The sequence below is a fragment of the Aulonocara sp. 'chitande type north' Nkhata Bay genome, unplaced genomic scaffold (assembly GCF_057382095.1).
Source record: "Aulonocara sp. 'chitande type north' Nkhata Bay isolate Kocher_YH1m ecotype deep benthic unplaced genomic scaffold, A_spYH_male_GT1.1 unmapped_scaffold_18, whole genome shotgun sequence".
Lineage (NCBI taxonomy): Eukaryota > Metazoa > Chordata > Actinopteri > Cichliformes > Cichlidae > Aulonocara > Aulonocara sp. 'chitande type north' Nkhata Bay.
In genome coordinates this window covers 1-18,243 of record NW_028234350.1, presented here as the reverse complement: position 1 = coordinate 18,243, position 18,243 = coordinate 1, and the positions used below count along the sequence as shown (strand labels likewise).

Genomic DNA, 18,243 nt, shown 5'->3' with positions numbered 1-18,243 from the left:
TTTTAGCAGAATTGCTGAAGTTTCCCATTCATTTCAATGGGACAAATTAAAGGAAAAAAGCTTAATATTTTAAAAAGTATAATAGTTAAAAATACCAAAAGTCATAGCGCACATTAGCAGAAATAGCAGAATAGTTTAAAATTTGAACGGTGAAAATCGGCTGAAAATTGTGGAAGTAGTTAAGTGCCAAAAAGTGTACGGAAGCAACTAGAATAATAACTAGAAAAATTTGCATTTCCTGCGAAAATGCAGTGTGGATGCTTAAAGCTGAAGCTGTATGCAAAAAGTAGCTGAAAAAGCTGAAAAGTTGCAGAAATTGTAAAAACTTTGCAGAAGCAAAGGAACTTTGCTAAAATGGAATAACTTAGCAGAACTGCAATCACTTAGAGGAAACTGTAAAGCTGAAGCTGTCTGCTGAAAATAGTTGAAAATAGCTGAAGAAGCTGAAGAAATCAAAGTCAGTGTTTAAAAAGTTGTTGAAATTTTAATAACTTTGCAGAAGAACATCAAGTTAGCAAAAATGTAATAACTTAGCAGAAATGCAATAACTTAGAAGAAACATAACAATTCAGCAGAAATGTTGTAGTTTACCAGAAGCTACAACTTAGCAGAAATGTAATAATTGATTAAAAAATAATAATAACTTGGCAGAAATATTACAACTTACCAGAACTGCTATAATTTTGCAGAAATGTAATTATTAGGAAAAAAATTTATACAGATAACAGCTGAAAACGATGAAGTAACCTCAAAGTTACTTGTTTAACTGTGAAAAATGACCAGAAACATTAGAAAAGAAAGAAAACCAATTCAATTCAATTTATATAGCAAGAAATCACAACAAAAGTCACCTTAAGGCGCTTCATAGATACAGAGAAAAACCCAACAATCATATGACATATGACCCCTATGAGCAAGCACTTTGGCGACAGTGGGAAGGAAAAACTCCCTTTTAACAGGAAGAAACCTCCAGCAGAACCAGGCTCAGGGAGGGGCGGCCATCTGCTGCGACCGGTTGGGGTGAGAGAAGGAAGACAGGAATACCAGCCAGCAGATAAACTGATGTGAAACAAAACCAAGGTAAAATTGCAGAATTTACACAGTTGGTGAAATGTAAAAATGGCAACATAAAAACCCCAAACAAACAAACAAAAAAAAACCAAACAACATTTAGTTAATAAATGCACAAGATGATTCGATGATAAATATGGTACCAATCTACAAAATACTGTCGAAATGAAGTCCACATTGTGATATATTTCAGGTGTGGAGAGTCACACAGCTAAACAATCGATGTGCATATTTAAAGAATCAAATAAAGAACATTGTTGTGGAATAAATTACAGTGAATAATAATCACTGCCCTGCGTTAGAGAGTGACTTATGATGAGGTATTAATTGGCTTAACTTTACCTCTAACAGCTTTTCAGATAGTGCTGTGACCAGGGTGAAATCCATCATAAAGTAACTGTAAACAGTAGAACCATTAGCATGAATGTTATGGTTCTACCCTGATCAAAACTCAAGTCTGCTGTTTGACCTGATATAAAATGATAAAGAGGAACACATATAAATGACCTTTATGAACTTTTCAAAATGACTTTATATGTCTGACCCATTATCTATATATATTAGAGCAGATGTGGAAAACCACTGTTAGACCTACTCTATACTAACACAAACACAGTCAAAAATTCATTGCTAGTGTGACATGTGGTCCTTTTTGCCTTTGACCAATGATATGCTGGTTACTTGGACCAGTTTAGTATTTGCTGTCACAGAGGAATGTTAACCATAAATCCAAAAGACAAAACTGAAAAAAATATGTTAATTGCAAACATGTTTTTGCTTAGTAAGAGGATTGAAATTACATGGAAACTGTCACCTTAAAGCCTCATTGTAAATATCATCACAAACAGGTGTTTTCCACACAGTTAACAAAGCTCCACCACATCCAATCACTGCATATAAATCTAAAAGAAAACAACAACAAATAAAATGTAATTAACACAAGTGAAGTCTAAGGAGCTTGGAAAGAAAAGCGTCTGGACTTCTTTGAGTTCCTTGAAGATGTTTCACCTCTCATCCGAGAAGCTTCTTCAGTTCTAAGGGTCAATGGTGGAGAGTCCCAGATTTAAACCCAGTGGGAGTTTCCCCCCAAAGAGGGACAAAGAACCCCCTGATGATCCTCTACCTAATCACATGAGCCAAGGTGTGAAAGTGGGTGTGGGTCCCAATCAGCCAGGGTTTCGGGTGAGCTCATTGTGAAACCTGGCCCCACCCTATCATGTGATTTCCCGAGGTCAGGAAATCACCCACGCCCACTCCCAGGATGTGAGTGGACGTTACGGTGTCTGGGGAGGGAACTCAAAACTGGATTATAGATGGCAGACAGTTGGTGTCATAAACCACCGCCTCTGTTTAAAGATGGTCGCTCACAGTGGACGTAAATGGCTTCTTTCACTCCTCCATCTGTCCAAAATGTGAACATTGGCATCCTCAAAGACTGACCTTTGTCCTTTAGATGCAGATGAACTGCTGAGTCTTGTCCCGTGGAGGTGGCTCTTCTATGTTGTGCCATGTGCTTGTGAAGTGGCTGTTTGGTCTCTCCGATGTAGAAGTCTGGGCATTCCTCGCTGCACTGTACAGCGTACACCACATTGTTAAGTTTGTGTTTAGGAGTTTTGTCTTTCGGGTGAACCAGTTTCTGTCTGAGTGTGTTACTGGGTCTGAAGTACACTGGGATGTCGTATTTGGAGAAAACTCTCCTGAGTTTTTCTGATACACCGGCTACATAGGGGATGACAATGTTGTTGTGTCTGTCTTTCTTATCTTCCCTCGCTGGTGTCTGATGTTCTTTTCTGTGAAGCTGGAATGCAGGCACACTGGACGAGCTTATTCTAAAAAATACAGAAAAAGGAACATTTTATTTGTGTTAAGGCCTAAAAACTACAAATAAGTTATACAATGAACAATATTGAAATACCTTATAGGTGCTGCAGGCCATATAACCAGAATCCAGAGCAATCTCACACTCACATGATGGTGAGGAAAGACATGAGCTCTGCAGTGAGGTTTGAATGTCTCAGTTGGAACACTGAAGAACTCAGAAGACAGCAATACCTGCACCGAGAGACAGAGTAGAAAAAGCATAGATTTGTAATCCATAATGTGAATTAAAACTCAAAAAGTGTCAACAAGTATAATCATTTGAGTGTGGAATTATTTATGCAATAAACAGGATTTAAATTAATTAATTGAATTAAAAAACACTGACATTTGTTTTTTTAAATCAAAGATAAAGAATCATACCGCTCTCTGCTCTGAGGATCACTGAGCATCTCTGACAGGAAATACAGTTTCCTCAGTATGAGTCATCATTGATGGTCTCAGAGGTGTGTAGTGTGGCAGCATGATGATGGTCTCCAGATCAGGCAGGAGGTCAGGTGATGGGTGTGTCATCTTCTCCATTGAAGACACACTGGTATGGCAATTCATAACACAGCAGTCTCCTTGTGGCATGTAGTTATCTGTGCAGTCCAGCACTGATGGATCAAGTTTGGCTCAGCAGTTCATGAAGATGGTGTTAAGATGTTGTTGTGTCAGCTGAGGATGGTGAAGTTTGAAGGTTTTGCCACAAAGGAGACTGTGCCGTGTCTGAAAAAATATATCTACAAAACAAGTGCTTTTAACACCACCCACCCAGCTCAGCCCCCAAGTGTCTATGTAATGCTGGTATGGGGTGTCGGTTACTAAGTCTAATTAGTACATAGGGGATGACAATGTTGTTGCATCTGTCTTTCTTATCCTCCCTCGCTGGTATCTGATGTTCTTTTCTGTGCATCTTTGCTGACTTTAAGAACGCCCAATTAGGATAGCCACACGTTTTGAGTGCTTCCTTTACATGTGTGTGTTCCTTCTTTTTCCCTTCAGGCTTAGAGGGAACATGTTCTGCCCGGGGGGGTGTCCTAATTACTCCAAGTTTGTGTTACAGAGGGTGATGGAAGTCAAAGAGGAGGTACTGGTCCGTGTGTGTGGGCTTCCAGTAAACTTCGATGTTGAGTTTGCCGTTCTCTTCAATGTGCACAGCGCAGTCCAGGAAAAGCAAACAGTCGTCCTTTGTGTCTTCCCTGGTGAACTTGATGTTTTTATCCACGGCGTTAATGTGCGCAGTGAAGGATTCCACTTCTTGCCTTTTGATTTTGACCCAGGTGTCGTCTACATATCTCTACCAGTGGCTGGGTACTCTTCCTTTGAAAGAGCCAAGAGCCTTCCTTTCCACTTCCTCCATGTAAAGGTTGGCTACAACAGGTGACACAGGGGAACCCATGGCACAGCCATGTTTTTGTCTGTAGAAACCCTCGTTGTATTTGAAATATGTAGTGGTGAGGCAGAGGTCTAACAGTGTGCACATCTGATCGGGTGTGAAGTTGGTCCTGTCTTCCAAGGAGCTGTCTTCTTGCAGTCGTTTTCTGACAGTCTCCACTGCCTCTGTAGTGGGTATGCAAGTGAAGAGAGAGACTACATCAAAGGACATCATGAGAACCTTCACAGACATGACACAAGGGAAGACTTTTGATTTAATAACTAAGCTTAAAACAAGTGTTACCTTTGAATATTTGTGGGAAAAATCTGATGCTACCCCAAGAATACAAAGCCACACTGGAAATGATGACAGGCTTGCAGCCCTCTGTCTTCCTGGAGTGAGGTACCCGATCAGTAGAAGTGAATTGACAGAAGTCAGTGTCTGTAAGAGTGGCCAAACACTGATACTCTGTCCACTTGCGTAGAGTCTAAGAAGCTGGAATGCAGGCACACTGGACGAGCTTGTTCTAAAAGATACAGAAAAAGGAACATTTTTTTTGTCTGTAGAAACCCTAAAAACTACAAATAAGTTATACAATGAACAATGTTGAAATACCTTATAGGTGCTGCGGGCCACATAACCAGAATCCAGAGCAATCTCACACTCACATGATGGTGAGGAAAGACATGAGCTCTGCAATGAGGTTTGAAGGCCTCAGTTGGGACACGGAAGAACTCAGAAGACAGCAATACCTGCACAGAGAGACAGAGTAGAAAAAGCATAGATTTGTAATCCATAATGTGAATTAAAACTCAAAAAGTGTCAACAAGTATAATCATTTGAGTGTGGAATTATTTATGCAATAAACAGGATTTTAATTAATTAATTGAATTAAAAACACTGACATTTTTTTTTTATCAAAGATAAAGAATGATACCTCTCTCTGCTCTGAGGATCACTGAGCATCTCTGACAGGAAATACAGTTTCCTCAGTATGAGTCATCATTGATGGTCTCAGAGGTGTGTAGTGTGGTAGCATGATGATGGTCTCCAGATCAGGCAGGAGGTCAGGTGATGGGTGTGTCATCTTCTCCATTGAAGACACACTGGTATGGCAATTCATAACACAGCAGTCTCCTTGTGGCATGTAGTTATCTGTGCAGTCCAGCACTGATGGATCAGGTTTGGCTCAGCAGTTCATGAAGATGGTGTCTGAAAAAATATATCTAACAAAACACGTGCTTATAACACCACCCACCCAGCTCAGCCCCCAAGTGTCTATGTAATGCTGGTATGGGGTGTCGGTTACTAAGTCTAATTAGTGCATCAGAAAGCGGGGGCTACACCTAAAGCCCACACTTTTTGATGTCTTTGTTTATTAGCAGCTTTTTCCAGCTGCTCAGAGAATTCTGACTTGGCCTTTATCCACCCAAACCCAAACCCACCCGGATAAAGGCCAAGTCAAACTCACACACCATACCAGCATTACATAGACACTTGGGGGCTGATCTGGGTGGGTGGTGTTAAACTGTAGTCGGGAACTTTCAGAAAACTATCCATTTACTTCTAAATCAGTTTTTATACATATTCTGTAAGCTGTACTAATGTTTTTCTCTACATAATGTATCATTATAGACATCTCTGGTAGCCTAAAGATAGTTTATAACTTTTGACATTTTTTACCTGTAAAACATGATAAGCAAAAACTCATTCATCACAAAAACTTTTGATTCTACAAAAGCTACTATAATCAAGAAAATATAATTGTCTGTATTTATTCATGTGACCCATAATAAATACCTGCATTTATGTGGGATTTATTTATTTACTATTTCATATTTTCAAGCCCTTGGAGGGGAAGATCTCGTTTGTTGAGCTACATACGTCACAGTAAAAAGATTTAGTCATTTAAAACATGAGAATAAAAGAAATGATGTTGGTTTAATAAATGTTGCAGCACATTTCAGATCAGAGGTGCATGATAGCAGATGTTCTCTGCTCTGCATGAAGTTCAGCAATGATTTGGTGAAATGATTAATAACATTGCAATAAGAAAGGGTCTTCTTACAGACAGAGTAGGGAAGACAATTTTTTCAATGAAAAATATTTTTCATGCTCTACAATCAGTAAACTCTGTAACAAACATGATCTGTAATTGTTTCAAAACTCACCAGATGACTTCATGATTGGCTCGAGGACAGGACACAAAACACAGGGTTGTGGTAACTGTAATATGATCTCAGAACACCTGAATATAGACATTTCTGTGGCTGAGAAATAAAAATGAGGTCAAGCAGGGTGTTCTTGTCTGTAGTGCCAGAAGTGATCAGCTGTGAATACCCTCTCGACTGAAACTGCTCCAGAATCTGTTTTCTTCCACTCTGCAACTGGTTCTCATTAAAATCTCCACACACAATTATTGGGTGACAGTCCATTATTTCAAGTGAATCTAAAAGACTTACCAGGTTTTGCATGAATGGTGTCAAACTGTAGTCAGGGGGTCTGTACACAACAGCAATGAGTGCAGGGAATGGAGCCTGAACCTTCAACACTAAAAACTCAAGATCAGTGACATTATGCAGATACTGTTTTACCTGAACCTGAAAATGATTCCTTAAATACACAACAACTCCCCCACCACTTCTGCTGGCCATGTGAGGAAAGTTTGTGTAGGACACATGTCTGTTGCGTTTGAACATGGTGTAGCCGTCCAAATGAAGACTGTCTGCAACAAAGGAGCCTTGAAGGTGAGACTCAGTGAGACACAAAACATCTGCTAAACACATTTCATGATGACTCTTGATGTCACTGATGTGAGATGGCAAACCCTCTGTATTGTGATGGATCAGTGTAAGAGTGTCAAGTCTGCTGGCTGTTTCTCTGACCTGAAGAAGAGGCATCATTTCCTCAACACTGGCTTGTCTCATGGTTTGGAGCGCTGCAGTTACCTCGGGATTGGCGTAAATCTTTTTCTCATCCAAGTCCTGCAAATAGAGTCCACTGAGAGACGTCACCCTGCTGAGAGCAACGTAAGCCATACCTGGTTCAAAAATGTTCTTCATTGAAACTACAGCTGTCTGTGTTGTAAGACCCTGAGTTTTGTGAATTGTGCAAGCGAATGCTAGCTTTACAGGAAACTGTCTGCGTACCGCTCCTTTAAACTTCAGACTCTCCTCTGCTCTCTCAATGTAAACCAGATCATCAGAAGCTGCATTAGCACTGCGGTTGTGTCTCATAGGCTGCCGGTTGTCCATCCTGAGCCCCAGTTTAATTATGTGTCCATCATTTTCAGATCTCACCACCTTTACCAGTATACCAAAAGCACCGTTGACCAAACCGTTTAGTGTGTCCAAGTTTCTGGTCAGCATGACTCGAGCTCCTTCAGCAACATTCAGAGTGTCAGGTAAATCATTTCTCCCACCTGTAAATGGTTTGTCTCTTCGTTCCATTCTGCCTGTACATTTATCCTTCTGGAAATCGTCTGCATTGATGATTATGATGTTTGAATGAAGCTTCTTCAGGGTATCTGTGTTGTGGGATTCCACATTCTTGTTGGTGGCATAAATGTGTAAGACCTCAGTTGGACATTCTTCTGGTGCAGTCACAGCCTGTGACAACAAATCTCTGTCGCACTGAGAAAGTTCATCCGTCTTTTCTTTGACTCTAATCCTGTTCAGCATCTCTGCAAAGGCCACATCATCTTTCTGACGCATGATCTCGGTTAGAGTGATCATCTGAAAATGCTCCTGCCATAGGTCAATCTGTTCTGGATCGTAAACACAGAGAGGTTTAGACTGTCGCACTGGTGGCAGCTGGTAAAAATCTCCAACAGCTAAAACTGACATTCCACCAAAAGGTCTCTGAGTGCCTTTGATTTGTTTCAGTCTTGCATCCACATAAGCAAAAAGGGGTTTTGAAACCATTGAAATCTCATCAATAACAATAATTTCAGCATTCATCAGCTCAGATCTGACTTCATCCAGTTGGTTACCAAGTCCTTGAATGGGTGGTTTCAGACTCCTGGGTAGTTTCAGTAGAGAATGTAATGTAGAGCCATTGATAGAAAAAGCTGCTGTACCGGTAAATGAAGTCAGTAAAACAGTTGGATTTGATATGTCAGCTTCTTCTGCATTAGCAGGCAGTCTGCTCAGGATCTTTGATGCTTCAGAGTGAATACACTTAATCAGATGTGACTTTCCAGTTCCTGCACCACCATTGATATAGAAGAAAAATGGATCTGGGTTCAAACCACAAACTCGCTGAATACACCAGTCTCTTATGGCATAGAACACGCAGGCCTGCTTCTGGTTCAGATTCTGATACATTACACGTACCACGGCTGGATCGACTGCAGGTTGTTCTCTGATGGCTCTGATCTCTGTTACAGCATCAGACTGACGACTGTAGTCGGGGACATTCTCCTGTTCGTTCTCATCATCAGAATGTCTCTCAGGAAGATTCTCATCACATTGCAGCCTCACAACTTCAGATTCAGGAGCAAGATTACACCATTCATCAATCACAACATCCCTATTTTGTTCAAACTCTTCCAGTGCACTCTCAATATCCTCAGAGTTCTTCTCATACTTGTCTTTATTTCTTTTCACAACCCTTTTCACAGACTCACTGTGGTCTGAACATGGAAGTCGTACAAAACCTGAGTTGTAGAAGGACTGATAGGTTTGGAACCCTTGTGGTTTCAGTTCCTGCTCTGATCTGTGTGGAAGGTAAAGTCTCAACAGTCGACCATAATATTGCTCAGGATCTTTTTCCTGTGAACAGTGGTAATATCTGATTATAGCTGGTTTATCATTCTTTCGCCTTTGTACAAATCCAAGCTGGTTTAGAAGAGGAAGCACATCTTTTCCTTCATTTGGACCACTCACCAACCTGCACAAGGCAGCAAAATCAGCCAGTGACATTTCCTCATATTCTGGGGTCTCAGGTCTGCATTTGTATTTATCACTCAAACTTGTCATCCAAATATTACAACTGTCGTGTGTTGTGCTTTCCAGGAAGCTCATGGGCCGACTCATTTTTACCGGGTTATCATCTGTTGGTACAAATACAACACTGCGGGAACATTTTTTCATTTTTAGGCCACAGACTCGAGTCACACACTCCTGTGCGCTGATTTCTCTCTTTTTTGAGTAAGCCTGCATCACAGCTCTCATTTCATCACACTCATTGACGGTGTTCTTATCAGAGTTGTCAATAACTGTCTTCAGGTATTCAGAGAGGCCAGATTCTTTCTTTGTTATATATTTACAGAGGTATTCTATACATGAATAGGCATTCAAAATGAATGAGACATCTAAATTAGAGTTCCAGGCTTCAAGCAGGTCTGGGTTGTAATTGTTGATCCAACACTCATTTGGGTCACGTTTCAGAATCAGAGCTGTTTTCTTGTTTATGTCTTGGAGGCATTGTTCATACTCATTCATTGTTAAGTTGCATCGTGACAGAATCTGCTCTATGGTGAGGGAAGCAGCTTCAGGTTCCTTCAGCAGGTTCAACAAAGGTCTGAGTTTGGCTTTTGCAGCTTCAGTGTCTGAATCCTCATCCTGTCTCACAATCATTGTTCTTGTGGCTGGTGGTTTGGGAAACCCAAATCTACAACCAGAGTTCACACTCTTAAAGCATGTCTTTGTGTGGTTTTTGCTGTGCTTTTGTAGCTCAGTGACTTTTTTGTGCAGTTCAGGTTGTTTTTCTGGATCAGGGAGTTGAGCTGAGATGTATCTGTCAACAAAGTCACAGACAGTTTGGTCGTCATCCACATCTGCTTCTACCTTTTCTCGAATCCACAGCAACATGTGTATATGTGGACTACCTCTGTGCTGGAACTCAACTCTGTAAAAGTAATCAATGATCTCACCAAGGGGCTGTGCAGGAGAAAAAAGCAAATCTCTGAACAAAGCCTCAACACGTTTATCAAACATTCGCATGGTGGTTACTGGATTTGATCTTAGAATTTCACACTTTTCTGACCAGTCCAGGGCTTCAAAATCAACCTCTTCACCTTGCTGTCTCTTTATTGCTTGAATCACTTCAGGCCATCTCATCTCAGCAGCAGAGAAAGTGACAAAGAACTGAGGTGTTCCTATTTGGCGAACCATGCTGAATAGATCTCTGGTAGTTTTCTGCCAGTAAGCTGGAGTTCCTCTGAGTGGCTGCATAAATCTGATTGCATCTTTATTTCTTACCAGCTTCTCTACTTCTGTCTTACTTTGTAACATTCCTGATGTGATTTTGCGTCCATCTTTGGTCATAGTTTTACCTTTCCTTAGCTGTATCGTCATACTGGAATTAGCCAAGTGTATTTCAGTGACAAACTGTGAGAAAAACAGGTAATTTGTGTCTTTAGCAAATCTTGCATCAATGTTGAAAAGCCTTGATTTGAAGTAAGCACTTGGTGTGAGTTTAAGAAGTCTCTTTTCATCCAGTGTATTCTGACCAGTAGGAAACTGCACAGGAAATGCCATGGCTTCCAAATGAGGAGTTCTGAAGAAGCTAACAGGATTGTTTCTTTCTGCAGGAGCCACACAATATGTGTTATCAGTGAAACAGAGAATCTCTTCTGAAATGTCTACAGGCTGCAGACAACTTTCTAGAGCAAAACCTCCATTGTTCAAATCACTTTCTGGTTCATCTGGATTTTGTTCCTCTGGTTGTTCATCACAGGATTGCATATTAATATCTTGGTCACTTTGAGACTCACTTTCGCACAAAAGGGCATCTTTTTCATAGTTGTCAATTTCCATTAAATCTGCTTCATTATAATCATCACTTGCCATGCTGGCTTCATCACTGCTGTCATCATCAGGTAACGTTGGATCACAAAGCAATGCATCATCTCTAATAACAATATCTGTGTACTGTGGATGAATTTGTTTCAGTTTACGCAGAGCTTGAATGAGTTTAGACCAGGTGACAGTCTGGAACAGCTGATGGCCTTTGTAGCACAGTCGTCTTTTCAGCTTTATCCTCATGATCTGTGATTGGCTTCTGATCCTCGGTAAACTGTCAACTGTTTGTTGGACCTCAGATGGTACACACACCACATTACCACGTATGAGTCTCTGTCTCCCCTTTGGAAGAGGAATAATCTTAGCAAATGGTATGCATTTGGCAATCAGATGTCTCTCCAGAATGTTGAGATCACAAAGTTCAGCTGGAATATCCTGCAGTTCTAAACCATTAACAGCAGCAAGCCTGGGCATGCATCCACTTTTGAGGGAACTGTGACATGTGTGACAGATATACTCTTTTTTTCTCTCAACAGGAAAGCTGCAGTGATCATGACATGCTTCATCACACACATGAACAAATTTACCAGTTAGGCACTGATGAGCTACAGTCTGGTGTTTTGAGTAATTTTCTCTTTTGCAGATTTTTACCTGATTAGGAAAAGAAGCTTTTAGACAAACAGTACAAACATAAGATGGTGCTGACTTAATGTTTGATCTGAAACGAGATATGGCCTCATTCATTAAAGTGTTCTCTGGATGACACTGTAAAGTCTCAGCCGGTCGATGCATCTGGCGATATTTCCGTTTTATATTCATTGCACATCTGATATTATGCATCTGTCTGAAAGAAAAACCGTTCCAATATTTTACTCTCATTCGTTCTCTCATATTGTCCTTGTGTTGTTGCTGAAATTGTTTTTCTTCTCCATAACGCTTAGTCAGATAAGATCGTTTTTTCTGTTTAAAATCTTCACTTTTTTTATATAGGTTATATACATATGACCTCATGTAAGCTTTATGTTTTTCTCTGAATTCAGCACAAGTTCTGTAATTTCTTCTTATACGTTCCTTCTGCTGTTCTCTAAACATAGGAAATTGTCTATAAGATTCTTTATATGTTTTTCTCATACGTTCCTTCTGCTTTTCTCGGAATAAAGAATCGTCTTTATACATCCTTATGACACATTCTCTTTTTTTCTCTCTTATTTTAGCACTTTCTCTATAGGTTCTTCTGAAATGTTCTCTCTGTTTCTCTCTATATGTAGCATTTAGTTTATACAGATATTTTTTGTACACACTCTTCTTCTGTCTGTGATCAGGATCATTAGACTTTCTACTACAACCTTTTTTCTTTGCCTTAAAACTTTCATCAAAAGTGTACATCTGCCTTTCTTTCTTCTTCTGATTTTCCTTTCTCTGTGGTACTTTTTCTTGGGCTAATAATCTTCTCCTTATTTTTCTCCTTTGCTGTTTATTATATTTCAGCAGTTTATCTGAGGGTTCCTCTGTTATATTAGTTAAACAGTAGGCAGTGTTTGAATCATTCTGAGGAACAGAATCTGATGTTACCTGCGTTTCTCTCACAGAGGATGCAGATGTTTCTTTTTCTAAATACTCAGAAGGAAGATGGTTGTTTTCAGTAGCAGCTGTCTCATTTGAATAATCCACTCTGGATGATGTCACTTCAGTCGTTAAAGTGTCTCTCACAGTCTTCTGTGTCTGGTCAGTAGATGTTTGGGAGTTTATTTCATGAACAACTTCATTTAAAGCTGGTGCTGGAACAGTTGTAGCTGTTTGTCTGTTTTCATCAGCATCTCTTTGGTCAGCAGCGTTTTCACTGTGAAACTCGATGGGCTGTAGCTCATAAGTGCAGCTTGGTGCGATGCTGAACATTCTGTACAAACGTTTGATCCTGTCAATCATGTCATTAAGACGTGTGAACTTCAACATAACTGCAGTTCCACCACTTACACTTGGCGATAATGGCATACCAGTAGACTTACGTGGGTGAGGGTCAAAATATGCATATTCACCTGAAGTCAGCCTGCTAACAGCGATGACTGTTCCTCCCATGACTAGCAAAGCATAGCGAACGTCTGAAGCCAAACACTGTAATCCCTGTTCAAGGCTCGGAAAGTGATCTGTACCATCAAATGTGCCGTAATGAGCAAACTGAGACATGTCGACTTGATACTCGTGTCTGCGGCTGGTAACAACTGAAGGAAGTTCATCGCAGGCTAGAAACACACTGTTCACAAACCTCAGTCTGGCATCTGAATAGACGGCATGGCCTTTGTCCAACACACGGTTTAGATCTGCTCTGGTAATAAATTCATCCTCGTGTAAGAATGACAGGAAAACCAAACTGTTAGCCATGCATTGCTGATTCCGGTACTTTCCATACCTAGGAGCGGCCTGGCTTCGGGAAGCACAGACGCTACTCACTCGTGGACGACTTTCACTGTTTGTAACCTGTACATGAGACTGTACTGGAGCGTGTCCATCATGCTGTGTTTGTGCAGTTAGCTGTGGTTCAGTCTGGATTAGCTGCATAACTTCAGGCTCTGGGACAGACACTGAGGGAACACCTCTCTTTACCACATCTGCATAAGACACTGTGGCTGTCTCTTCATCATGCTGTGTTTGTACAGTTAGCTGGGGTTCAGTCTGGATTAGCTGCATAACTTCAGGCTCTGGGACAGACACTGAGGGAACACTTCTCTTTACCACATCTGCATAAGACACTGTGGCTGTCTGAACACTGCTCTGCACTTCAGTGCTGGGAAAAGTTGAAACACACACCTTTACCTGCTCACTGCTCTGAGAAACATTCAGCTGTTCTTTCTGCTTTTGCCATCTAAGCTTCTGGGACTGCGACCTTTGACCTTTTCTTGGCATTTTGCTGAAGTACAACCTGGAGCTTATATGTGGTTATACACAAATGTAAACAAAACTGAACCTTGAAACACAGAAAAACGTATAACTCCTCAAATTACTGTTAAATCTGAGAAATGTACTATTATATATAAAAAGCTGATTTTCTACTCCAAACTCAAAATAAAGGAAATTCAAAGTTCTCTGGAAACAATTTGATCTGTTTTATTGTAGCTCTTTTTGAAACTGTATAATTTTACTTATATTTTTTTAACCAGACTGGTAAATAATTACAACTTCTGTAAAATGATATGCAGAATAAATCTCAACAATCAACAGGCTATATTAAAAGTCTTAGCTCTTAGGGGAGTTTATGTAAATCTTTCAGATATCTAAAATTGAAATCAAATATATGGAGCTTTGGTGGTGTGGTGATAAGATGACTGGTGATGAGGATTCTCCAGCTGGATTTTCTGCAGCAGTCAGGAAACAGGAAGTCCTCAGGCGCTTCTCGATGACAATACTAACTGAATACTTACACTGAGTGACAAAATGGGTTTGTCCTTAAATAATAGTACTATAAACTTGCAGTCAAATGTTATAGCCAATGAAACAGACTAACAGACTGGATCTAATTTATTATTTATCTGAATGTATGTATTACAAAATAACCAGATTATCTTATTACAAATAAACTTATAAAAAGGTGATATTTTATACAATTGATCAAAGTAAGCCAAACTAGCAGTCCAAACTAAAGTCTAATGCAAAATTAAAATGACAAATGTAGGGCTGTGTAAGTAGTTTCTACTAAAAGTTCTACTGTACTGTAATTCTACTACTGTATATTCAACTTGTAATTTCCAGCAAAATGACTGAATGTGAGAGAGTTTAAAGACAGGAAAGAAAGAGCAGTGAGAGCAGAGATCTCTCAGAATTCTGTAACAGATAGATTGGATTCTGAAAAGGATTTCTGAAAACTTGGATTCTCAAATTAGATAGAGCAGTAGAGATAGAGGGATACAAGATGGAATGGCTTTCAAATTAGATAGAGCGGTAGAGAGAGGGATACAAGATAGAATGGCTTTCAAATTAGATAGAGCAGTAGAGAGAGGGATACAAGATAGAATGGCTTTCAAATTAGATAGAGTTGGGAGAGTGATAGGATAGACAGAATTGCTTATAATGATAGAGAGAGAGAGGATCTTCTGCAGCAGGTCACCTGTAAGACACAAAAGGCCTGGAATTAGTCATATTTCCAACATGCTTGGATTTACCATATTCTTCAGACTATATGGCACACCTAAAATCCTGTCATTATCTCAAAAACATACAATGTGCCTAGCGTATCGATTCTGGTTATGCTTACTGACCTCAAACGGGATTTCTGTGGTACACAGCGCTCAAAATTCTGTCAAATATTTTAGTAATACTTCGGTAAGCTACAAAGCTGCGCTGCTTGATGTATTGTCAGAGCATTATGGCTACCATAGTCAGGACCCTCGTAGAGTAATTCGTACGGTGCTTCAACATAACATTATGGTGTGTGTACAAGGACCTGGCACGTGCTAAGAGACATGCTTAAGAAGCAGATTTCAAACTGATCAACCCATGAAGAGTTTGATGAATTTGTGGATGAGGAATGAACTGAAAAAGTGAGTGTATTGTTCTGTATTTTATGTGTTACAACTGAACAGTGTTGAGAGTTGTTTATGAATGACTTGAATAAAGTTTGACTTATCTGACTGTTTGTTTGGCTTAATCTGCCTTAAAAACAGGCTTGTTTATTGACATTATGCCTTATAATCTCAAAAATACAGTACATGTAGGGCTTTAAATACTAAAGACTTCTACAGTAAATTATTGGAGTGAACAGAATGACAATGTTTAACAAATGATGGTGGAACTGTTATAAGGACATTTTTACGTTCTATTAAAACAATAAACTAAGTCTATAAACTCAAACCAAGACGTGCTGCTACAGTAACTTACTGTAAATATTATATGGTCCAACAAAACCAACACACTGAGGTTACAGCAGACAGTTTCAGGCCACTCTGTATGAATTTTGGCAAAATGAGAAATTTGGAGACAGCTAGTTTCTACACAGCAGTTTCTACATATTTCAGTCACATTTGGGGCATGTTTGATACACAGCAATAAGCACTACACTAAATCTATAATAAACGTATCATAGCTGATATAAAGGCCTAATTAGCAAAATTTAGTATGATGATAATTTCTTTGTAGATCATTTCATGATAAAAAAAAGAACAGAAGTGAGTGCTGTATCTGAGCTGTTGCATGTAAGATCTTTGCTGGAGATTCCCACATTTCTTAAACAAACAAACAAACATGACTTTCAGACACAGTTCATCTTTTGTAAATTAGGGCAGGATTATTTTCAAAAAACAGCCTTGATAAAAATATCAGGCCACTATAAAATGTCTTATGTTTATGTTTTCATCCCACCTATATTTTGCAAGTCATTATGACAAATTACAAAAAGCAGTTTTTAGGCAGTGATTTAAGGGAAGAAGCTTTTGAAATCCACAATGTCCTACCACCAGTGGTCTCAAACTCTGGTCCTTAAGGCCTGGTGTCCAGAAACTTTTCTATGTGTCCCTGTTGCAACACACCTGAATAACATTAGTAGGTCATTAGCAAAACTCTACAGAACGTGACTGCATGCTGAGGTGGTAATTCAGCCATTTGATTCATGTTATAGCAGCTCATGAGTGAATGAACATGACGCAATGAAAGTACTTTTAGAAGGACATTTTTCCAAACACTTAAATTACTTAAATTTGAGTAGTCTTAGGGGATGTCACTTCAGCACACAGTGAAATTCTATCCTCTCACTAATGACCTACAAATGTTATTCAGGTGTTTTGTAACAGGGACGCATGGAAAAGCTTCAGGACACCGGCCCTTGAAGAGTGGAGTTTGAGACCCCTGTCCTATGTGAATATTTAATTGTCCCTAAACTGCTAGTCGTGAGCTGCTCTAATGTGAAACAAACACATATAGTTCTGTAAAGGTTTACAAAGAGATTTCTAAGGATCTGGAGACCCCAGAAAACAGAAACCCTCCCAGACGTTGTAGCTGAACAGGCAAAAACAAGTTGCCTAATAATATCTCGATGATAACCAACAGCTGTGCTGACTAACTGCACTAAACTGAATCATCTATAGTGAGAGAAAAACACCAGCATTAAAGTCAAACATGGTGCTGTTACTGTGATGTCCCAGAGTTCCTTTACTACTTCAGGACCTACATCAACTCATCAGGTCCTGGGCTTAAGTTTAATCACACTTAGGATCTGAAGCACACAAGCAAGTCCAATTGAATGAATGAAACAAAACACATGGTGTAAACGAATCAGTCTGGACTTTAATGAAATTAAGATTCTTGGTATGACTTGAAAACCCTATATTGGGCCTTAATTAAGACTTTTTTCTTTTCTTTTTTTGCCTGTCCTGTTTGGATCTAATTATGACAATTCTGAAATTATAGTGGACCAAAATCAACCAGTGATGTAAACCAGTCATTACCAGTTACTGTAAATGCTTGATGGTAATTGTTGCTATCAGGGCATCCACAGCTGGGTATTAGAGACCAACATGTTTTTACATTAGACCAGGTTGTTCTGGTTCAAAAATGAAATCATCACTTTAAAACTGCTTTTTGTATTTATCCAGGTCATCCTTGTTAGATGATTTGAAACGTGAAAAAAGCATAAACAAAATAAATCTGCAAGGAAGAAAGACCTTTCTCAGCACTGTACTGCAGACAAAACCTATACTTACCAGACTTGAGACGATCAGATCAGTATCCTAGAGAAAGGAAACAACACATCAGATCACTGTTTAATGACTTAGACTGTTGAACCTCTTCGCACACAATCCAATTTACTGTGACATGAAATAACTAGTAAAATCCTCAATTTCTCCAAGCCTTTATGAACTCACTGTAGTCTGAAGAGGACAAACTTCAGTTACAGAGTCTCACATGGTGATAACATGTGTAATAAAGGCATGCATACTACAGAAGTGCAAAGAAGAGGCACCAATATTTGTTGGTACAGATTATGGCTTTTTAGCTCCATCATTTTCTATCACAAGTCAGTGCTTAATAAAGTGTGGAAAAACCACAACTGTTAGAATCAACGGAAAACCTCACCAGGTTTTAGTTCTGATCTGAATATGTAAATCCTAAAATACATGTAAATTCTGACATGTTATAGTAACAACAGTGGCACACCATTTTGCAATTACAAAAATTATAATAAAAAGTCCTTCCATTGTACCTGTT

General features: G+C 39.4%; 1 protein-coding gene and 1 long non-coding RNA gene across 2 annotated transcripts; both read right to left on the bottom strand.

Moving 5' to 3' along the window:
* Nucleotides 1–464: 464 nt before the first annotated feature.
* On the bottom strand, nt 465–13,494 carry LOC147300703 (uncharacterized). Its single transcript, XM_086284899.1, has 6 exons — nt 5,244–13,494; nt 4,922–5,058; nt 4,610–4,832; nt 3,313–4,491; nt 2,987–3,123; nt 465–2,900 (listed from the first exon to the last, which is right to left on the bottom strand). Exon 1 carries the CDS (start codon nt 13,429–13,431, stop codon nt 6,487–6,489), a length of 6,945 nt encoding a protein of 2,314 aa, XP_086141025.1. The 5' UTR covers nt 13,432–13,494; the 3' UTR covers nt 465–2,900; nt 2,987–3,123; nt 3,313–4,491; nt 4,610–4,832; nt 4,922–5,058; nt 5,244–6,486.
* Nucleotides 13,495–14,540: 1,046 nt separating this feature from the next.
* On the bottom strand, nt 14,541–17,781 carry LOC147300702 (uncharacterized). The gene is made up of 2 exons (XR_015127603.1): nt 17,739–17,781; nt 14,541–15,151 (listed from the first exon to the last, which is right to left on the bottom strand). It is a non-coding gene; the product is annotated as an uncharacterized LOC147300702 (long non-coding RNA).
* Between the last annotated feature and the right edge of the window lie 462 nt (nt 17,782–18,243).